This window comes from Bactrocera neohumeralis, chromosome 3 (genome assembly GCF_024586455.1).
Source record: "Bactrocera neohumeralis isolate Rockhampton chromosome 3, APGP_CSIRO_Bneo_wtdbg2-racon-allhic-juicebox.fasta_v2, whole genome shotgun sequence".
Lineage (NCBI taxonomy): Eukaryota > Metazoa > Arthropoda > Insecta > Diptera > Tephritidae > Bactrocera > Bactrocera neohumeralis.
This window is the reverse complement of record NC_065920.1, coordinates 29,543,904-29,568,157: the sequence shown is the minus strand read 5'-3', so window position 1 is coordinate 29,568,157 and position 24,254 is coordinate 29,543,904. Positions and strand designations below refer to the sequence as shown.

The window sequence follows — 24,254 nt, the reverse complement described above, 5'->3', positions numbered from 1 at the left end:
TTTTGTTCGATTTTTATTTTATATACATACGATTACTTTAGTAACAACTACATATACGCAACAAAAATTAATTAGAAAACTATTATTATTACAAAATATTTGCCTGAAAATCTTACCACTATATCCACATAGATTTATAAACTGTCGATTATATTTCAGTAAATATATATATATATACCTACGACTCCTTTTCTTAAAAAATACATTTGGTGTGAAAGTTAATCCGAATTTGTTAGACGATCAATAATGGTACTCTAAGTAAGCTTTGTTCAATTACATACATACATGCATACGTTCAACTATTGATATAATGTATAAACATTTAGTGACAATAAAAATATATAGTATATTATATATAAATTCTGGATTTCTATATTTATCTAAGAATATATAACTTTAGGTACTTTTTGACATAGAATCTTGGAGAATTGCACACGATTAACAGTTAAGCGTGGTCGTAACTATTTGTAAATTCAGCTTCCTGCTTGAGGGTTCACCCGAATGCCCAATATTTAGTGTTGAAAGCACATGTAGTAGCACGCTGAACAAATTGCTTAAGCTTATGGAATATTTGTAGCATTAATACTTATTGAAACTAAGCTAATTCAGTTTTTCATTTCCCTGCAATCCGTGTCAGCAATTACGATACATAAGTGTATACATACATACGCACATATATAATGTAATGGTTCAAATGGAATATTTGCTTTATCACCTATAAAAACAATCTATAAACTTTTACTTAGCACAAGAAAAATGTTTCTCAAATCTATTACATATTGAAAAAACACAGCGATAAAACTAAAGCATTATTAGTAGAAAATATTCATCGACACAATGCTTATTAAAATATTTAAAATTACATCTAAATGCTATTAAACTATCAAGTAAATTATATAAGTATATAAGGACTTCCTTAAGTAAATAATTACTACATGGCCTGAAAAGTCTTGGGCTTAACGTTGAAAGAACGTGCATTTGAATGAAAATATAACTTTTTTGCTCGGCATAGTCTCCATTTGTCAACTCATTTGCGTAAAATATCTTACCAGCGAGTCTTGGCAAGCGCATTATATGACTTTCAGCGTTGTTTTCAGGTCCCAATAAATGTGCTGGCCTTCCCGAACAGGTTGCATCATATGTTAACTAAGTTCAGCTAACCTGTGCTTGGTTGTTGAATATGCTGGGAGAGATTTACTTTAACGCTTATCATAACATTGCTTTGCAAATGTTGAAAATTTGTTATGTTTGTTCCATCCGGTAATAATATTTATATATTTTTAGATTTATATTTATCTTATTTTTAGTTTTTTTCCAACATAAAACTCACTTTTTGTCATTGCAAACTAAAATAGCAGAGGGAGCGTCACTTTGAGGCTAATGAGTTGAGAGCGATTAAATAAACTGTTATGAAACTCTTAGGTAAGTACCCCCAGTCAATGATAAGCCGATCTTCCAATCAAGCCAAAGCCTTTTCAGCCTATGAATTACTTACATAAAGAAATAACCATAAAAACATAATCTAAGCTTTTCTAAAAATATATATTTTTGTATACATATGTATGTATACATGTCCAAATATCTTGTACATACAAGTATATATAGTTTATAGGTATAGACGCATACATATAGGCTACCTGAGCTGCACACAAAACTTGCATTTACAGAACTAAACACAAATGCAGCGGTTTTAGTAAACTTTAAACACATGAAAATATGCCATCTCTTTCTTTGTTGTCTTTTTAAATACGCCCACATGCATAGTAGAATTAAAATTAATTTTCTGCTGACTAATAACAGCTGAAAATGTTAATGTAATTAATTTTATTAATTCACTAAAGGAAAAAAGTTGTCAATTCTTCCTTGTAGAGAATTTTTGCTTCAACATTTTCTGAAAATTACAATTTGTGTTATTAACATTCGCTGCTATTAACTTTCTCTGTCATTAACATTTTATGTTTAAACTCACTGTGCTGCAATAACAGCGCTATGGTAACTGCCTGTTCGAACAGCAAATTATGCTGTTATCTAACATTTAATTCACATTGGTTGGTGGATTAGCTAAAGTGCCGCGCTGATTGCTAGCCTCCTGCAGTGGAACCCATTGGGCGAGTGAATTTTTGGAACGGAACATTTGTTCGAAAAACATACGTTCTTCGGGGCGCACTTCTGCAGAGTTGCCAATGACTGCACGACCCAGAATTTCGCTGGAGCCTAAATATAAATAAAAGTTGCAGTAGAAATGGTATTGCAAGCACAAGTTATCAAGAAGTTTGGCAACCTACCCAACAGTCCATCGTGAACGACCGTAAACTCAATGAGACAATTCTTCAATGTGTCCTTGTTAACATCAAATGTTAGCGCTTCGTTATATACCGGATTTATGGTATTACGTGTGACACCAGTTTTACGCTTCTTGATTTTCTTACCATCGGACAGTAGCGCTACTTTAATATACGGATCTGATGAGTTCCGCGAATCATCTATTATGCGTAAGTTGCGCGCTTTGATCAATACCACGGTCAGGCGTTCAGCTGAGGGCAAAAATGAGAGCGAAACCATAATGTCGCCCAAATCGACCTTCATGTCCTAAATTCAAATACACAAACACAAAACACATGCATTAATATAACGGTTTCAACAGACCATTTACGTGCCGAAGAGCAGAACAATGTCCGCATTCTATCTATGGTATATTGGCAGCTGTTACCAACTAACTACTTACTTGCTCTGCGCAGGAGCCTAACGGTGTCCACAACTCAACTTTTTCGCTCAGATCCAAGCTGTTTAACGGTATTTGGGCGCCTCCAATGCAGACGTGGCGTGAATACGCATCAAAATCGTAGAGCAAAATCTCAATTGTGCGCTTATCGATTACACTTGCATTCTCTTCAAAGACGAAATCCTCATCGAAAACTATAAAAATTGACAAAGGTTTAGTGAAACGTCATTGAATTAAACTAAAAGTTACTTACTAGGATTGAGAGTTTTCTTGTGTATGCGCGTTTGCCAGAAATTCTTCTTCTCGGGAAGCAGACGTACTTTGGCATATGGGTCTGCTGTGCGGCTAAAGTCGCGCGGTTGCAAATTTTGTGCCTAGGAAAGAGTAAAACATATTTTTTTACAAATACAAATCCACATCATTGTTAAACTTTTCACCTCTATTAAATGTACGGAGAGCATGCCGGCTATTGTGTCGTAGACCACACTCAAATGAATATTGCCACGAATATCATCACTACCTTGCGGCGATCCCTTCTGTTGCGAGTTCTATACGCAGTGAGAATGTTAAGAGTTATATTTTCATAAACATTGAGCCAACAGAGTTGCCTTACGCTTCTATAGAGAGACATGTCAATTTTTGTGTGGTCCAATTTCGCGCTCATCGACGCCACCTTTGGCCTGCTAGGGTTCATGCCCAAGACGACGTGCTTATCCGAACGTGTTATAGGCACGGAACTTGTTGAAGACATCGAGAGCGTGTTCGATTTCAGACTACCCGTTGGTGAGGTGGGCGTTGGTGGTGGGGACTCTTCAGCAGATGTTGAAACCTGTTGTTGCACTGTCTTGCGCGGTGGTGGCACCCAAAAGGTGGGATCGTCAGTATTAATGGATGTGGGGCTTACATTGCCTTTGCAAATCGAACGAGAACGCGAACATTCGCTGATGTTGTCCGCATTAAAAGCTGCAGTGCCAGCAACGAGCGGATCAGTGCTGTTGAATTGAGCAGTAAATTATATGTCTGCAGTGTCTTTAATTTTTTTCAGTGCAAGTAAACTCACCACTGTTCGGTATCCTGTGTCTCTGCAGCCGATTCCAGTAAATTTTTCTCAAACCAATTCAGTCGATACTTTTTCGAACACGAGACATAGAACAATGCACCCACAACAGTCACCACCAGAAAGGATATGGACGCATAAATGCCGACCTGTGCCACCGACACATCCTCCTCGCGGATTACAATGTCCATGTTTCTGCCGTTACTTAGTGCAGGCATCTCGGCGTTTCTCTATTAAGTGTTGTTGCGACAGCAAGTTTTGCTGGAAAGCTCCTGTAAACGAGTAGAGAAGAATATCGTAGAAATACGGCATTTGCATAGCGGCTGAATGGAAGCTTTTGCCAATCAAAGCGTTATCAGCGCTTTCAAAAGTTTGATTTTGTTTGCGTTTCCTCAACATTTTATTTCGTTAATGTGTATTTATTACTTAAATAAATTACTGTCACAACGCACAAAGCACGGCAGCTTTTCAATGCAAACACATAAGTTGAGTCGATCAATAAATTAGAGGCTGACAAGCAATATTTTTTTTGGATCAAGCTACTCACTTTTTGCGAATAGATTATACATATGTATATGTATAGAAGATTATATATTAGATATAGAGTCACGTGTAAAGGTTCGGTAAGCATCATTCGAAACAATATATATGTACATACCCACATTTATCTTGAAACAACAAACGAGTTATCAGTGTCGGCGCCTAAATGTAGACTACATGATTTTGTCGGAGCAAACAGACTCGCATACAATATAATGTAAGTTGACTGCTGTTAGTATTACATACTTGAAACAAATCGCGTTAGCAAAAATAATAAATGCTGACCCGAACCCTATACAAGAATATATGTATGTATACATATATGCTATATTCAAAATTCTTCAATTTTTGTACAGTTTCATTTAGCTGCTACAGTCTAATAGGAAGATCTAATGCATATAACATATATACATTGGCCACTAATCAAACCAAATTATTAATAACACTACTCAACAAATCTGAAAAATTTGCGACTGATGTACTAAGATGTCTATGCCCCACAGTGGTGTTCTGATTAGAATTTAAGTTTAAAATTAGCAAGAAAGAGCCTCTAAAATCATAGTCGCAAAGCGACTGTAATCTAGTGCAATTGAACTGAAGAAAAAAGAGATGAAGAAAATGGGATTTCAATGTCAAATACAAGTAACGGCGCTCTTTGACCTTTCAATTATAATATATATGTATACATAAATATGTATATACTTGTACACTGCCCAGAAGTTACACATGGCTCAAAAATTCATTTAAAACCATTACAAAAATTATCTCTATGTTTGGAAGCCACATGAGTTAATAGAAAAAACCTCATAGATCTAATTTGTATCCCCGAATCGCTTCTGAATAGCAACAAAAATCTATTAATTTCTGAAGCGAATGGTTATGAAGATGAAATGTGGCTCAATATCGGCAACGTCACGCTAAAACTATCGTTTTCGAATCGCTGTGAGGCGGCGTTAACGGCGGTCAAGCCAGGCTTTGCTATGTGTTTGGTGGAATTGACAGAGAATATTGTGCTATGAGCTACTCCCCTACGATCAAACTCTTATTTTGGTTCTTTGTTGTCTACAATTAGACAGTCTGAAGAAAGCGATTGCCCATTTGCGGTCCGCTTTATCCAATAGGAGAGATATTGTGCGCCATCAGCATCCCGCACATTGATGGAGACACACCAGATATTCCGGAAGTTTGGTTGGGAAGTTCTTATGTATCCAATTTATAGTCTGGACTTGACAATAATTATTACTACCTATGAATGATTTTGCTTTTAATTCGCCTCCAGAAATGCTTGTCTAAATTGATAGTTCCAATTTCTAAAGGCACAAGCGTTGCTACGAGAGTTGCATTATGAAATCACCATCATTTTTGAACAAAATTCGACCATTTTCACTATGCTAAAAAGTCTTCATTTTAAAACAAAGATAACGGATTTCATTTTACTAGACTTTTATTAACATTATATTTCTTTACCTCCCTCTAAGATATGGGTTTTGAACAAATTAGTTGAAACAGTATTGCAGCACCGGAGCAATAACACCATTAACAGTGGCATTTCTAATATCGAATATAATATTTTAAAAATATTCCAATATTTTAGGACGTGACCGAAAACTCTGATATACGCTTGAGTTCGCGAGGGGATCCTAAGCTTGTTTTCAGCGTCTATTAAATACCGTAAGAAAATCAAGTTTTTTTATAAAACAATATCATGAGTTTACCGCCTTTCTGAAATTACCACTTCCTTACTTGTTGGCTTAGCTTCCAACACGTGATTTCCCATAAATGTATGTAAATTTTTATTATCTCATTATTGGCTATAGATAATATACTTATACTGCTATGAGTAACACATTCCATATTCTTCACATAAGCATATACTAGGTTTTTATGACCTTTGGAGCTTTTGCCATATATTCTAGTTTTCCATTCATATTAAAGTGATAGCAAATACAGTTTTGCCTTTCCGATAAGCATAAAATATAAAACTAGCAGAGTTTAAAGAGAGCTAACTCATACTCATATAACAAAATAATGCTCTCTCCAAAGCACTTACTTCCGCAACTGCATTAACTGTATATGTATTAAGGGTAGTCATATAACGAGAACTTTTGATTATTAACATGATGAAATGGTAATTTTATCTTATTGACATATGAAATGATAAAATCTGTCTGAAGCGTTGTTTACAAAATGATAGAATTCCGCGAATGCAAACGCAGAAATGTTAATCAATTCCATAGAATGCAACAGGTTGCATGGAATTGTTGTTGGGAACACATAAACAAATTAAAAAGTTATTTGCATTAAAATGTCGGATGTCTGGCTGCTCGTCCGCCGGTGAATATGTCCGTGAATATTTCCGATAAAAATAAGATAACATAATTAATTCAGTGATTGATTCGTCCTAGGAAATCAAAGGTGGGTATATTTCCATGAAAATTATATGATGTTATCCAACGGTGAAAACAAAATCTTACTCGCGCCCCTATATATGTACATTACAATGGTTAAGTTGTAGTAATACCGTTGTCAAACCGGGTGAAAAGTCGCTTACAACTTTATAGTTTGGTTATAAACTTACAATAACAAATGTAATTTTCTTTGTTACCCTACTTGAGTAAATGATGTCTCTATATATCACTGGAAACGTCTCGTTATATGAATACCCCTAATACTCGTACTTATATATTGTTATGACATACACTATGGGCGTGAAGGTTTGTTTATGAAAACTGTCAGTTTATTGAGAATTATTTTGCGGTTGAAGTGCCGGCAGACCAAAGTAATGCGGATATGAATAGCACACTTGCACCTATTGTATATGTATGTATGTAAAATATTTGTTGCTTATACAAATGTATTAAGGGGCATGTTAGCTCCGATATCGATATACATATATGACACAATCGGAAAATTTGCGACAAAAGGTAATGCACAATAGGTGTTTGTGGTTGCTTTCGATTATTTTGTGGTTTTAGACATAACAAAAGAAGGGCATTTTATTGCGTCGCTTTTATTTACTGTTATCTAAATATAACCATATACCCAACGTTGACAACACAAAAATCAATAGGGAGTATCAACGAAAGTATGTAACAATAGCGGTTTACATATTACAGCAGAGTGTTGTAGCCGAAATGACCAAATTATAATAACGACGTACAGGGTGATCGATTTCGAGGTTCCCTACAGAAACTTCAAATTTAATGGGGAATGTTTATTATCATTCGTAAGAAAAATCTTTGGCATTAATTTTTTGAAGATTGGTCCATTCGTTGATTCCAATTTTCGAGCATCTCGACTGGTAACTCGCGAACGATACGGTGATGTTTTGCTCCATGGTTTGAATAGAAGAGGGATTGTCCGCCTAGACTTTAGACTTTACATATCCCCACAGGGAAAAGTCTACGGTTGTGATACTAAAAATCACTGAATTTCAGAGCTTTTATGTTATTTTGTGTATGTTATAAACGAATCCGGAATACTAACCTCACAGAGTATGAAAATTATTAGTTATTTTTATAAGATGGTAGTTGATTGAACTCTTGTAGTAAAAGTTTAACACCATGAGTTGAAGAACCCCTTCCGTTGCCCAACCATTAAGAAGTTCGCATAGCAATTACCCGTTTGAAGAATAACAAAGCGGCAGTGGCCAATGGATTTCCGGACGAGCTTTTCAAATACTGCGGCGAAGAACTGATAAACAGCATACATCAGCCTCTTTGTGGAATATGGACGAAGGCATGCCTGACGATTTAAGTGTGCTCTGCCCAATCCACAAAGGGAGACCCCACAATATGCGCAAACTATCGTGAGATAAGCCTCATCAAAAAAGCCCACCGTCAACACACTAATTGGACTTATCAGTATGGCAGGCCTGGAAAATCAACAACGGACCAAGTATTCACCATGCACCAACCTTGAAAAAGACCAATGGAAAGATGATCGATACACATCACCTATTCGTCGATTTTAAAGCTGCATTTGACAGCATGAAAAGAAGCTGCCTTTATGCCGCGATATCTGAATTTGGTGTAGGCGCAAAACTAATAGTAAACTGACGTTGAGCAATACCAAAAGCTCTGTCAGGATCAAGATGTCGTCCAAATGGATGAAAACACTCCACTCTGAGAGTATTCAACGCAGTACCCGCCGCGGTAAGAAGAGGAAGACGAAGACCTCCACTCCGATAGAAAGACCTGGTGGAAAAGGAGCTGGACACTTGGAATCTCCAATTGGCGTCAAACCGTGAAAAGAAAGAACAATTGACGGGCTGTTGCTAACACGGCTATAACCGCGTAAGCGATGTCTACGCCAATAAAGAGAAAGAAGAATAATTGATTTTGGCAACACATTTACTTCAGTGACTTGAAAGTAAATTCCCCACCAAATCACTAGAGAGGAAAATAGCTCCAGCATTAGTATCAGCGGCGAATGACCAGCATAAAAGCTGCATTATATACACATACACTTGCAGCTAAACCTCTAATTGGAAATTATTATACGCCACGACAATTTGTTAAGCCCTTCACAGACATTTATTTTACACAAGCATATATGCAAGCTTATGGGCGTACACCAACGCAATGACGCATGTATGGATGTGTGATCCGATGCTGAATTGCGAATGCCTGAAGGAAGGAAAGTTGGCAATCCCATTGAAAAGCTCCCGCATTACGCCACTCTACGTTATAATTATAACATATGGCTGCTGTCAGCAGATTTGCAACACACTTTGTACCTGCCAAGGAAGCGAGAAATTGCACCGCAATTGTGCACACATACATACCTTCAAAACGTTTGATTTTCTTAGATCTTTCAAAGGGGAAAACGGTATAAATGGAATATATCTAAATAAATGAATAAAATGCGGCAAGCCACTCACTTTAATTTAATTTAAACCCCTTCGAATGCCACATATATTAGACAGCGATCGAACGTCAGCTGTGGCTAAGCCGTGTCCGTTTTACGTATCAACGGGAGGAGATACTACAAAAATAAGTTTTTGGGAATAAAGTTATAACCAGGGATAATGGGTGCCCAACTTATTCCAGTGTGAGAGCGCCTCAAAATAAGCGTTTTTTTATAACTTTTTCCATTATGGCCAGATCGAACAAAATAAGAATTTTTGGTCATTTATTACGATTGCAAATTATTATATATAGGACTTAATATATATCCGTTTTTATGATTTTATGGTATATTGAAATAACTAACTTTTGATCTTTCAATACTTAATACGGGGAATTAAGCCTGTTAGTTCTCAATTAATAAATGTTTTTAATCATTTGTAATTGAAATATAATTCAACTATGCAATACGTTTCATGAAATATATTTAAATTTAGCATTTTCTTTGATTTTCATTGTTCTAAATTTTTATAAGTGATCTTCAACGGCGGCAACAAATTCCTCCGTTCACATATATTTTTGGTATAATTTCAATCTGGCCGTTCCAGTCATTCCAATTGCAAAACATCAAAACCTAAATCCAGTCAACTGTCAAAGTTCGGTAGGTGAACGGTTCTCACATTTCCAGTGACAGGAGAGTTGGGGATCTCTTTATCTCTGGTTATAACGTCAAAACTGTACTGAACGATTTTGCCACGGCTATACTAGTATGTAAGATAGGTTGCTATAGTGGTATAAGTACCGAGTTTTCCAATAGGGATGGTATAATTTGTAAGTATCTAAATGCAAAATTAAGTGGAAGTCGTGTGAATATTGCTGCCGTTCAAACAAGTGTTGCTGAAGAACGCAATTTGTCGATTACAAAACGTTCTCAAAAATTGGGACTGTCTCACACCACATCCAGTGGTGCTGGCGACACCGTTACTGTCAATGGAAGAGCGGTATAGATCGATGATAACTAACTTTTTATGGCCGCAATTGGAAGAAGTTGATCTTGACAACATATAGTTCCAACAACACGGAGTTTTATGCAACACAGCACGTGCAATAACCGAATTATTACGAGAAAAGTTTGGAGAACTACGTTACTACAAAAGAAGTCGTGGAGGCCATTTGAATGTGGTTATATTCAGAACTTAATTGTATCGATTTTACTTCACTTTAAATTTAAAACATTTGAACTTCCTTAAAGATTAAATTGTGTTTTTTTTTTAAGAAATCATATCACTTTCATTGGAAAACCCTGTAGTCCTGGGACTACGAAGGCTTGAAAATTTCAGCAAACCCAGCTAAACAAATAAGCACTACCTTCTGGCTACTGATAGCTACTATAGGAAGAGAAATTTGGTAATGTGTAGTTACTGTCGAAATTTCAGCCGAATTGGTCTCGTAGTTTGGTTTCAATGGCTAATGAAAAAGGTCTCTGATGTCCGGACAGGAAGCACAACCCCGTCTCAACAAAGTTTAATGCTATTTAAGCGTAGTTTCTGCATTTCAGTGTGCCTCTCGACAGACAAAAAAAGACACAAGAAATAGTAAAACCAAAAAAAAATTTGGCTAACCTATTTACCGTATTCTACAGATTTGTCCTCTTTTAGACTTGAATAAATATAAATCATTCGCTATTTAGAGATTTTGGTCAAATGAATAGTTTAGCACCGCGACGGCAGCATAGGTAGTCTGTAAATAACAGCCTTCCAGGAAACGTACTTTAAAAGAAAGGTGGTGCAATTTCAGAAATAAATTATCATTTTTTAAAATTTTCGCTTTTTTTGCTGATCGGACCGTCCTTGTACTTTACTCAATGTATGGTCGAATTTTCAATGTCGCTACCTTGTCTATCATGTGGAATTGCCACGTTTACTTTGAGTTCAAGCAAGGCAATCCATCATAGTGTTTTGAAGAATAGTCAGATATTCAAACTCAAAAAAAAACTTGGCTTCAGTTTGTTGCTAGCTACGGCATGTTGACTGCAAATATATCAATTACAAACTCACTACTCGCCATATGTCTGGTGGATCTATGTAACAGCAACAGCGCACAATTCTCCAATCGCTTTTTAAAAGCTCTAATGAAATTGTGCAAGTGGGAAATAACTATCGAACGAAGCAAATTGTGCAATAAATTACAACGCATTTGACATTTAAAACAATAAGGCATGCACGCAGAGGCAACGCATGCATAACCAGGTATAACGATTTTTGTAGTAACGCATAAGGAGGCATGATAGCAAAATGTTCTGGGACTAATTTCTCACTAGAAAGCATCAACAAACCAAAAAAAAACAATAAACTTCACCTATAATACTTGCTACCGATGACTACGTATAATGCTTCCTTATGACCGAACCTGTCCACCTTACTTGTTGAATCTATTTGTATTCATTTCGCTCACGACTCAATTATATTCGTTTCTGACAGCACAGGCATAAATTACGGCACATAACAATATGTTCAAATAGCGTGAAAGGTGCGGAGCATTCAACAATCAAAATGGTACAAGTGCACATTTCATAAAGTCTAAATGAAATTAATTTAGCTGTGCCTTTAGCAAGGAACAGTGCCCTTTTGCGTAACTGCTCACCGGCCCACTGACATACGACTACACCAACGAACAGTTAAAGGAATTCTAAGGCACTTTAATAGCGTGTGAGTGGAACTCACGGATTGCACGACCTTGTGTGTGGCTAACAAATCTTAGTGGCTCGGCGCTTTTTTGTATTCACACCATTGCCCCTTTGATTGCATGGCTGTTACCTGCGGCATTTTATTTAGTTTCACGACCAATTTACTCGTTTTCCCAAGGGACGTAGCATGCCCTCTGCGTTTTCATGGAAAGTTTCGCATGATTGTTAAGTTCGAAGGAAACTTAGCCAATTTCAGTTGTATAACCAACTGGTGCTGATGAAAGCCATCACACAGGACAGAAGGACAGTCGTTGCAAATTGGTTTAGATCGAGGCTGCGTCACCTTTTATGGCGATAAGGTAATATTCAATATTTTTATTTTATTTGATTTTTATATTTGACATATTTTTTTTAATATAGTCTTTAAATTTGAACTGTCTTTGTTAGGGGTCTTTTTTCATTTTCAAATATCTTAAATGGTAATGCGATGATTTCGGCTCTCCTTGAGCTCTGTTAAGTTTCAAGAATGGCTAACATGCAATTTGCTGCTTAATTTCCACCACAAAAGGAGACCTCTGTCTGCTTTGAAGTCTGCAGTGAAATCTTGACACCAAAGGACAGCAAATTATGGTTTCAGATACTGAATTAATGTAGTATGAAAATACGTAGTTTGCCTTCAATATTTCGGAATTACAAAACAAAAACAAATATTTTTTCGAAACACTTTTGCCACTCTGATTAAGATATCTCCAAAATATGCCGTTTGAAGGCATCAACCGCCTTTTCAGGTGTCGAAAATCGTTGACTCATACGAGGACATAAAGGAGTGGCCTAGTCAGGACTATACGGTGAATGACTTACCAATTCAATGTTTTGTGTACTCAAAAATGAAGTTGTTTCGGACTCCTACGGCTGATGTCATAAGAGTGTTTTAAAGCACCGGCCAATCGACACGAACTTTTTTTGAGCGATTGACATATTGTATGGGATCCATTATAAAAAAAATGTCTTACAGTCATGTTCATGCAATATTGAATGTATGGTCGTCTCGGTAATCCGTATTATTGTCTGAATCAATCACAGTATCTTCCGCAACAACAACTGATTTTAAATGACCTTCACGAAAATCGTCTTGGACTGTTCTACCACCTCAATAGGTTTCACCGTATACGTATTATCGATGAACACTGGTCCTTGCTAGAGCTTGATAGCCGTGAAACTAAATATTGAATTAAGTTCATACTAGCGCTAAAATATTGTGGATTTTATTACATTTTTTGACTGAAATGAATATTTTAAGGTACTGTATACCACACAAATAGCAATGCAATAAAAATATGTGCTGATGTAAAATGTGATGTAATGTAAAAACATCAAAATTTTCAGACTTTACAAAAAAGTTGTGATTTGCCACATTGCAACGCTAGGGTTGCCATAGCCCGAAACATAAAGGACAGCATATGTAAAAAGAGCAGATTAATTATATAGTATACTTTTTTTTAGTTAAATTATACTTTTGTAATAGTTCTACAATTAATTTTTCAGAGACCGGTAGAAAAGTCTTCTTCAAACTAAACCAATATTTACATACCGTTAAATATATACATATTACTTAAACTTACTTAACCTTGCTTATAAAAACATTATTCAAAAAATACATGGCAGCCCTTGTTTCCACATTCACTGCGGAAGCTGCCGCGTTTATTTACCTAATTTACTACCCATTCGGCCGTTACTTACACAGCGGGACCCGTCTACATAAACACCCAACATATCTACTTAGCCACAAGTATATTTATACACGCGAGGCAGTGTGCAGTTGACTTTTTGCCATAGTCTGGGATTTATGTGCGGTTACTGTACATTGTCTTAATCTTGCATTTTCTTTTTTATTCACCCCATTTTGTTTTATTCTTCTCTATACGCGCTAAGTAAGAATTTATTGCTTGCTGGTACAATATTTGCTCTGAGGATGTGTGCTACGAGTATCCCCATTTTAATTATCAGTGTTAAGGTTGTCTTCTCTTTTTGATTGTGAAGTTTGTTTTGCTGAAATTTAATCTAACAATTTCATTTCATTGTAGTATTCTCCAAAGACAGTGACGAATGGAGAGGATGTTTAGATTTCCCCTTCTTGCAAAAAGTCTCAATTCACTGTTATTACATTGGCGATTATAAAATAATTCTGGCATTGAGAAAGTTAGTTGGCAGTATAAGGATTTTGAGTTTAAACACTGCCTGAAGTCTTGAACGCCAGTTTGCGAAGCTGATAAGGACGTTCGTCGCAGCACAGAAATTTAGTGCAAAATCACGTTTTAGTTAAGCATTATATTACAGTTACTTTAAAAGTTCCTCAAAGAGTAGAAGTTAAAATTCACTATTGCAATTACTTGGGTGATCAAAGGATAGCAGGCTTACTTTAAAGTTATTGTTTCACTGGATATTATTGGATAAAATTTATACATGTACATTTATTAAAAATACAATTTTCGTGACACAATAAAAATATAGATATATTAATAATAAAATTGCATTGGCTCTGCTCGATGTCAAAATCTGTCAAAAAATGCGTATACATGCAAAAAAAACGAATGTTTGCGGTACCATGTGGCGTTTATTATAGATTTTCATTTCAAGATGTTCTTTTTTCTCAAAATTTCTTCCAGTTCCAGAAAAAAACTGTTTTGACATTTCAAATCTGGATAATGAATATCTTTTTTCTATGGATTGCGGTGTCGAGTTTCCGTCGCTTTAAGGGAAGGGTTAGGGTTTCAAGGTAGACTTTTTTACGAATTTATTTCATAAATATGGATTGAATAATTTTATTCGGACCATTTGTGCATTATTTAGTACATTTTTGATAATAAGGGGTAATTTCGAATTCAGAAATATTAAAGCATAAACCGATAACCGAGTTTAATCTAGAATGTCTTGGACAAAAAAGAAAAACAATTTGCAGTGTTCATCATAACTCCGCTGGAAATTATCCGAAAATAAAAAGCCAAGAAAAATTTGTCACATTATAATCAAATCTTCCCCCCAACGTTCTCTGATAATTCTTTTCTTTATTTAAATTTTTTTTTAATTTAAAGTGCAAACTGCTATTTTTCATTAAAATTCCCATTTTGTGGGTGGAAAACACACTTAATGTAAACAAAAACTTGACAAACCTTGGGGGCGGTATTTTATGTGTCAAAAATGTGTCCGAAGTTTGAATTGAATCGGTCAAATAATTTTGAAATGACAGTCAACATGGACTTTGAAAAAGTAATTTTGAGAAAAACGCGTCTAAAGTATATGAACTAAAAAAGTGACAAAAAAAATTGTCAAAAGTGTGCTCTATAATGTAAAAACGGTCTGAATAAAATTACTTAATCCATATTTAAAAGTATTTTTTTACCTTGAAACCCTAACCCCTTCTTTTAAGGGGGTATTCTAGTCTAGAATTTTGAAAAAATCGTTTTTTTTTTGCATATTCTTAAAGACTGGACCTTTAAGAATATATTCCCCAAAGGAATTTTTAAAATTCCTATTATTTACCGACTTATAGCTATTTTAGTGACGCAGCGTGCAAACTGCCTGCAGTTAGACTCAAATCTTTAATCGCGTTTTTCTCGAAACTATTATTTACAACACTTCTGACATGATTTTTCAAGTTCTAATGAACCGATTAACTTGAAATTTGGTGTGGACCTTCTTTATATATCTCTCTATGGTTGAAACTAGGATTATTAAAAAATTTTGATTTTTACTATTTTTAAAAAATTTTGATCTTTGCCAAAAAACGGGCAAAAAATTCTAACAGTCGCCATTTACTGAAAAAATATTTTTTTTATTTATCCTAGTCAACTGCACGATAGCGGCATTTGTAGTGATTAAAATTTTTTTCAGATCACCCAAAGTGTTGGAATCATGTCAGGAAGGGCGCACCCTTATTTTCAACCCCCGCCACGCCACCGCGTCGCAATTAATCAAATTATTACACAAATTTTTTTTTTTTATTTTTTTTTTGTATTCTTAAAATATCAGTAAATATCTGATAAAAAAATTGGATAGTAAAAATGTTCTTAGTTTTTTTTTTTTATTGGACTTTAAAAAATGCCGTTAAATAGCATTTCTAGACTAGAATACCCCCTTAACTAAAAGTGCTTTGAAGCATATAGGGCAGAGAAAGTGTGGTCTCTTCGGCAATAATCGATGTGCATCGTGAAATAAAGGCTAATATTGACAACATTATAAATAAGCTTACCAAGCATGATGTATACCAGTATGTTTTATGTAACTTTCAGTCAATCCATAATAATAAGTAATAAATGTGACTTGAATTTTTTCATAACATCACACATTAGCCCTGCATCAAATCCTGCTTCAAAGATTAAAATTAAAGACCCATCTTTAGTTTTAAAATAATCCAATCATACTGTTTTTCTAAAATGTGAAATGCTTGAACAATTTGAGATTGAGCCGCGGCCAACATTTGAAAGAGATAATCTTCAAAAAATAAATGCCAGAGAATGTTCTTTCGAGTGATAATAAACATTAAATTTGAAGTTTCTCTGTGTTTTTTTTTTTAAAGTAGGGAACTTCGAAATGGATCACCTTTTAAAACGTAAGGTTAAAGAGGTCTCTTTATGTGTCTAAATTTCTTATTCTCTTATGCCAACCACTAACCTGTATTAATCCAACATAGTATCAAAGTAGTGGAAACGACTGTACGTAGGTGCATACAAGGCTAATTTATATTGCCTCATTAAATCAGACTACAAATTAATTGCCAGCAATTTTAGCTTGATAGTAAACCGGATAAAAGTACGACAATACCATTTCTGTCACATTTGCAATTAAAATTTATAATCTCATTAGATTAATGCATTAAACTTAGGCTGTAATTTAACAAATGTGACATCGGTGCATTGGCTAGCAAAAGCTTTCATGTATACAGAGCTCCAAACCAGAAACTTACATCTACTTGGCTGTGGCTTTGTTGAGAACATTAGAGCTCTCTGTGCCACCTTTTACAAATGAAGGTACGTGCGATATTAAAATTAGTGGAATCACTTATTATTTGTTCTAAACAAATTTAACTAATGAAAATGAAATATATAATCCCTGCTATTAACTGAAAACGTTATTTTATAAAATCGATAATTACAAAAACAAAGTTTAACATTTCTAATCGTTGTATTTTAAAACTGGGCAAGTAAGGAAGAATTTAGTTGTGGTGTCCCCGAACATTTATATTATCGCAAGGTAAAGTGATATAAGGGATTTTGGTAAATATTTTAATTCACAGTAGGACGTATAGGCAAGAAGATATCCTGATATAAGAAATAGATTCTCTCTGCATTTCTTAAAGATTTCTTACTTTGACACGATTTCAACAATTTTGACTCAAACGCATGCTGTTGTTGCAAAAACATTCTCCAAATTTTGATATTAAAACTCATGAATTGACCAATGTTCGGTCGATGTATATGGGCTCTCACCTAAATGTGGACGGTGCCACGACTATCATCCAATTTTGACACCGGCTCCTATATGTATTTAGCCTTGTCGTGCAATCCTCAATGAAAAATTTAATGTATCTGGCGCATTATTTCGATTGGATTTCGATTAATGGCGATTTGTGGGCATCGGATCATTAGATTATGCCTATCTACGAACTCATCCTTTTGATTTGACCGTTTTACTCAAGTCATAAGTTGCTCAGACAGATGGACGGATAGACAGGCAGTCAATCAGTTTCAACTCGTCTCGTCATGCCTGATTAATGAGGCGACAAAATCCTGTACAGTCCAGGGCTTGGTGAGCTCAACTGGTCGTAGTTCACCCTGGATTTCATTGAAAGGAAGTTATTGCATTTCCAAAGACTTTAACCTGGTACCACGGGGAGCAGTAGCCCCTGGAGGTAACTCCAGTCTGCTCATTGGGCTTGGCCCTTTCTGGAGATTCGTGGTGGCTGTGGTTAAAATCAAACGCGGAAATCAAAAGAACCGAAACTTTGTCGGAAATCGAAAATATTTGCATTGCGAAGTTGTGTGCACGGGACCTTGACAGACGACCAAAGTATTGCTCAGAGGTTCCAGATTCCTCATTTTAACCATTTTGTAAACGTTATTTCCGTTTACATGTTTAAAACGCAAAATAAAATTAATACTGCTATCCAAACCCCAAAAAATCCTTACCTTTTCAAGGGCGCTGATCAACTAATTTCGGTGAATATATATGGTTGTGCTTTCAAACTACAAATTTCCGAATCCAAAATTAATATTGATACCCAAATTATACCTACCTTCTCAACTGCGAAGAAACTAAAAACAACTAATTTGGTCATTGAATGGTCTTTAATTTCTTCCACCGGGAAGATTTTTTATCATTGAGCTATTCTCGCTATACAAGTATATATAATTTCACATTTAATCTTATTGATAAATTACTGTTATAGATATACTCCGTATGGAAGCTCAACTGGTAGTAGTTTCGGCTACGAGGTCTGACCGGAGACTTAATTCTGGTACCACAGGGAGCAGGAGCCCTTGGAGTTAACTCCAACCTGCTCATTGCGGTTTGGCCCCTCGGATGGAGTATCGTGGTGGTTGTGGTTAAAACCCAAATCGCGGGAAGAACTGACCTTGTCAGTTGAATGTGGAGTTGCATTGCAACCGGGTGCCGGATCCAAAGTACGGCAGAGGTTTTAATGGGCATCGAACCCTACCAAGGCGGTTAGTGTGTCCGTTCCACACTGCCAATTAGTACTGAAAATGCTTCATTCTAGGGAATTGATCAACGCAATGATTTGATCCTCTGTGCTTTTGAGCGCCGTGGAGTAAGGCTGTCGTCAGCAGGTGCCCACGTAAAACACACCGGACGTTGTTACTGATATACTGTTAACAGTATAAAGCCAACCAGGGACGCGAATATTATAAGTGTTATAAGTAAACGTTTTGGTGAAAGATGCATGTCTACATTATTCCAATAAGATACCTCACACATATAATGTGCATACTCTATAAAAGCAGCCATAAACTCAAACATCATGTTCAAGAAAAAATGTCCTGATATGGAATAGTTGAAGAAGAGAATTGCCATAAATAAAAATATGTTTCAGTATTTTCTTAATTGCTTTATTTATTTATTGCAACGACAAATCAGATTCTGACACATTAAATAAAATATCCTGAATATAAGGTAAGCCTCGGTGTAGTGAGACTTCACATCATTCCGCCTTATAAAGAAATAATGAAATGCGCTCTAAGATAGCGTTCAGTGCGCACTAAAGGCGCTATTGCTTCTATGCACCGGAGTATTATTGAAGACCAAAATGAATCCCTCCTCTATCGCGGACAACAACTGGTACTGTGTCCATACACTTTATTGAAGATTTTGGGGAAGGATCTTGGTTTGCAGTTTTACAAAAATCAATTTGTGCAAATATTGAAGCCAAACGCTCATTGAACGCGTTACACTTTCGGTGCATGCGACCAAAACAAGATAGCCACCGATACCGATTTTCATAAGAAAATTTTGTGAATGAGTATGTTAATTAACAAATTTTTGCATTTAAAATGATGCTAAGCTACAAGTCAGTTTTGAGACGTCGATACATCCACATGAAGTCAAATTTTGATGTGGTCTATGGGCAGAGGCAATCGTTGGTTCAAATTTATTCAAAAATGAAGCCAATCATAATGTTACAGTCAAAAGGAAATGTTGATGTAAACGGCCTTCGGTTCCAAGAAGACAATCCTACATGCCATATAGCCACTGGAACAATCAATTTATTGAAGGAAAGTCTTGTGGTGTGGCCTCCAGATCGTGTGATTTAACACCACTGGAATATTTTTTTTAAGTTATGTAAAGCCACTTGTATACATATATGTATAAGTGTGATATTGGCATCATGTAAGAGAATCTTGAGCGCGTTATTGATAACATACGCCCTCAATTGCCCTAAAAAGCGGTCGAAAATGGGGCTGCTTGGCTGAAATTTATTTGAGCCGGCAAACACTTATCTATGCGTTTTATTTAAGAAACAAAAGCAAGAAAAAACGTTAACTTCGGCTGCACCGAAGCTAATATACCCTTCACAGGTACATTTCTTTTAGTAACTATGTGTCAGTTTGTATGGAAGCTATATGCTATAGTGAGCGGATCTGAACAATTTTTTCGTAGATTATATTATTACCTTAAGGAGTAAGTAATCCATGTCAAATTTCGTGAAGATACCACGTCAAATGCGAAAGTTTTCCATACAAGCCCTTGATTCCGATCGTTCAGTTTGTATGGCAGCTATATGTTATAGTGGTCCGATATCGGCAGTTCCGACAAATAAGCAGCTTCTCGAAGAGGAAATGAGGTTTACAAAAATTCAAAACAATATCCAAAAAACTGAGGGAGTAGTTCGTATATATATACAGACAGACAGATGGACAGACAGACAGAAAGACGGGCATGGCTAAATCGACTCAGCTCAACATACTGATAATTTATATATATACTTTATAGGGTCTCCGACGCTTACTTCTGGGTGTTACAAACTTCGTGAGAAACTTATATACCCTGTTCAGGGTATAACTAAACACAGCCTTCACTTAAAAAAAAATACTCTAGCTTTTTCGCGTCAAAAAAGTAAGTAAACGGTGGCAACAACCGTTCTTAGTTTTTAATACTTATTTCGGGGAAGCAGCAAATATTCTTTGGATACCTTCACTGGTCAAGCGAGTGCGTGTAGTAAAACATATTTTTCCATAACACTATTGTTTTTTCTGAGTTTAAGTAGCTAAAATATCAAATTTTGTAATAGGTAAGCAAAGAACCACTGAAACGAAATCAGAAAAGTTATTGGAAGATGCCATTGCACAATAAAAAAAAATATTGATAAACATGGTAAACACCTGTTGGTAATTTGCCACGGCTGCCCGACCAAACGCCTTACTGACACTGAAGCGCGATCAATAGTACGAAAAGTAAACACAAATTCAATTTCAAGCGCAGTTCAAATATCAAAAGATATAGCGAAGACATCGGGTAAGCCCGTAAGTGCCAGTACAATCAGGCGAACATTGCACAAAAGCCCTATATAATAAAAGCGCTTGGAATTTGCAAAAAAGTTTAATTAAATCAGGCTGCAAACTTCATGAAAAACGTTTTGTATACGGATGAAAAGCAAATTCGAAATATTTGGACCAAAAAACCTCCTAAAATTTGGCGATCCAAAAATAAATCCTTTGACGATAAGTGTGTTACCAACACCGTAAATCACGGTGAAGGATCGGTTATCGTCTAGGGCTGTATGAGAGCATCAGTTGGATCTGGAAATTTGGATTTCATTGAGTTCACTATTAACAAACTGGATTATTTAAAAATTTTGAAAAAAACGTTGGTGCAAGCACTGAAAAATTAGGACTATCAGGAAATTGGATCTTTCAAGAGGACAACGATCTTAAACACAAGTCCAAAATTGCCAGTGACTGGCTGTTATATCGAATACCAACAACTCTATATCACACTCCGCAGTCCCCAGACCTTAATCCCATCGAGCATCTGTGGCAGCACCTTGACCGAAAAATCAGGCAGAGCAACACTTCAAGCAAGGACGACCCAAGAATCTCAACACAATTTACAAAACATCTTGCAGAAGATTAAGTGAGGTCCTGAAGTGCAAAAGAAAGCAATAAATTACTAAAATGAATATTAGTTTAGTTTGTGTACATAGATTCAAACTTTAGTGAATTCTGTTTATTTTTTTTTTTACGCTAACAGTATTTATCTAAAAGCAACTTCCCTTATTTATTTAGCAATAAGTTTTGCAACAAGTTTGAAACTGGACTTAATATAAATACGCCATCAAGCTGAAGAAATTGCGATGGGAGAGCGAAATAATGTCAAAAACACTCTAACTAACCGTTAATTATCAGCAAAAGCACAAAATCACAAATCGCACACGCACACGCAATCGCAAGATTCGTGTTCCACAGGTAAATTTGCAATCAAGAAATTCGCAAACAACGTTTTTCGCGTGTGTTGGCAAATACACGCTAATTTAGAAATGTCAACAAAATGTCTAGAAAAGCAAACAACTAGACAAAACCAGCAACAAGATGAACTTCCGCCAATTACGGCGCATAAAAATTGATGAGCCACATTTTGTGCAAAACTTTGCTGATTTCACTGGAATTCAGGAGACATCCCCTCTTATGAAGGGGCCCCACACACCTTGCGCCAAACTTATGTTGTAAGAAACGTAATTTTAGATGCCACAATCAAAGCACCTACACTGGGCAGCGGCGCGAAGTGGCATTTAATTGTGAGCAGTTCCACACGCCCCTGCAATTGGATATGTTTTTAGGAGCGAACAATAAACATAATGCACACAATAAAATGGAAACTTATGCAAACACACGTACACGCGTACAGCAAGATGTGGCAAGTGTAAACAATGTCGTTGCACGCTCATTATTTGCACAACAATGCGAGCAAAGTGAAAAGTCCTGCGGCAGGATGGCAAACAGACAGCAAATACACAGCCACTCAAGCAGTCCGCCGCATAAATAATACAAGTAACGACGCAGAAAAACAAGATAATGGCGTCTTGACGCACAAACAGGTGTCGGTGGACGACTTCCTGTCCTACTGCTGCCCTGACTACATAGCGTTTCGCGTTTTTTTCCTTTATAGCCTCAGGAGGTGTGGCGCCACTCGCCTAAGCCAATCATTTCTGCCATTGCAATACTCGTATTGCCAAGTAAACACGCGGCTGACAAATACTTAAGCAAGAGCAAAGCAAATAATGTGGCCAGCACTCAAACAAGCCCACTGGTAAATATTGATGGAAAATATGGTGAATGCTCAGCGCAAATATGGTGCAGGCGTTGCTCGACTGCGTGACGAAAGCTATGGAGAATGCATGGCATTAATCATATGCGTGTTAAATATTCAAAGTGTGCACCGTGCTTTACATATTTAAAGGCGCCCGAATGAGTTGCGTTTCAATTTATGCATATGCAGCAGCAAAATCACAAGCGCAAGCGAAATATGCAAGGCGTGCAAGTGGCAAGAGGCCATACGCGCAACAGCTGTCGCTTGTTGCCGTGAGTTGGTTAATAGGCGACATGAAGAAACTTCTTTTAGCCATTTTCACGTGAGTGACAAAGCAGCTGTGGCAATAAAATGTACGAAATGCTGCCTAGTTCAGGCGAAAATTAAAGCTGTCAAGGGTGTCAGCGATTTTCATGATCTTCAGCGCGCTGCAGCTGACAGTGGGGAGATGACAAGCCACAATAAGGGCGATGAGTGGTGATTCCCTGCGCTAATGCTAATTGATTTAGGATATGCGATTACTAATAGATAACTACAAATACATATATATAGAAATACAAATATGTATATATATATGTGTATATATGTATGTATGTGTGTACTTTCAGATAAGCGCTGGCGTTAATGATAAAGCATTAACCGCGCGTGTCTATGGCAGCAAGCTGATGGTGGTGATGAAGAGTACTTTGTGATATGATATGAAACTGCTAGAAAAAATCTAATTTTTATTGTAAGCTAAAATATAATAAACTTAAAAGCGAATTATATTGATTGAATTAAATATTCATATGCTTAGTTTCCACTCACCTTTAAGTGGACAGCACTTTCGTATGCCGCAGCAATTTGTTTCCGGAAAAACTGTATTACAATATGTTAGCGCTGCTTGTAAGTCTTTTTCTCGCCTTTTCACTCTCCTTATCAACTGTATGATAGCAATTATACACACCCGCTTCGCTGTTAGCACAGAGGGCAATTGTTTAGTTATGAATAACAAAATTTTTTACTTTTGTTTTGCTTAAAATTTATTCAGCAAATTGTCTTAATATACAGAATTGTCTTTTATTTGGTTTGCTTTCGTTTGCGTTGCGTATGCGTTGGCTGCGAAAGTTCAGCGTTGTTTGCAACAGCGAGGTAGTACATTGACTGAGTTGATTGCGTATTTGCAAATTTACTTCTTCATATACTCTGTTATTGTTGTTTTGGTATACATCACTTTCACTTTACTTCACGCAGCTGGTATACACACAAATATAAACAAACATAAATGTTAAAATTTGCCTGTGAGCTAACATTACGAGCACGACAGAAGTAACAACAGGACCTTAACAGAAGTATAAAAGCTCCTTTTATGAAATAAATATTGGCAGTATTTTAAAAATTTATTTTCAAAATTATATCAGGTAAAGAAATCGCTATTATTATAGAAAAATATATTTATAGAAAACTTTTAAAATTGTTATTATTAAAATCGTAAATAATGCGCCAATTTCCTGCGGCACTTTCATTCGTAAGCAACAGCTGGCCGTTGAAGCTCTTCTGCTGTTACTCATACGCCACCGCTTACTTCCTGCTCAAGGAATACAT

General features: G+C 36.2%; 1 protein-coding gene across 1 annotated transcript; it reads right to left on the bottom strand.

Annotated features, from left to right (window-relative positions):
• LOC126752908 (synaptotagmin-1) lies at positions 1 to 23,818 on the bottom strand. Its single transcript, XM_050463945.1, has 8 exons — positions 23,478 to 23,818; positions 3,783 to 4,051; positions 3,336 to 3,714; positions 3,160 to 3,270; positions 2,976 to 3,096; positions 2,726 to 2,916; positions 2,286 to 2,589; positions 1 to 2,214 (listed from the first exon to the last, which is right to left on the bottom strand). The coding sequence occupies exons 2-8, from the start codon at positions 3,995 to 3,997 to the stop codon at positions 2,036 to 2,038; spliced, it is 1,500 nt and encodes a 499-aa protein (XP_050319902.1). The 5' UTR covers positions 3,998 to 4,051; positions 23,478 to 23,818; the 3' UTR covers positions 1 to 2,035.
• Between the last annotated feature and the right edge of the window lie 436 nt (positions 23,819 to 24,254).

What these genes read in the sequence shown, in the direction of transcription:
- LOC126752908 (XM_050463945.1), bottom strand. Translation starts at nt 3,997, where the DNA reads ATGCCTGCACTAAGTAACGGCAGAAACATGGACATTGTAATCCGCGAG. An exon ending in ACACAGGATACCGAACAGTG is followed by an intron (nt 3,715 to 3,782) that starts GTGAGTTTACTT and finishes TCAATTCAACAG; the next exon opens with CACTGATCCGCTCGTTGCTG. An exon ending in CAAGAAAACTCTCAATCCTA is followed by an intron (nt 2,917 to 2,975) that starts GTAAGTAACTTT and finishes CAATTTTTATAG; the next exon opens with TTTTCGATGAGGATTTCGTC.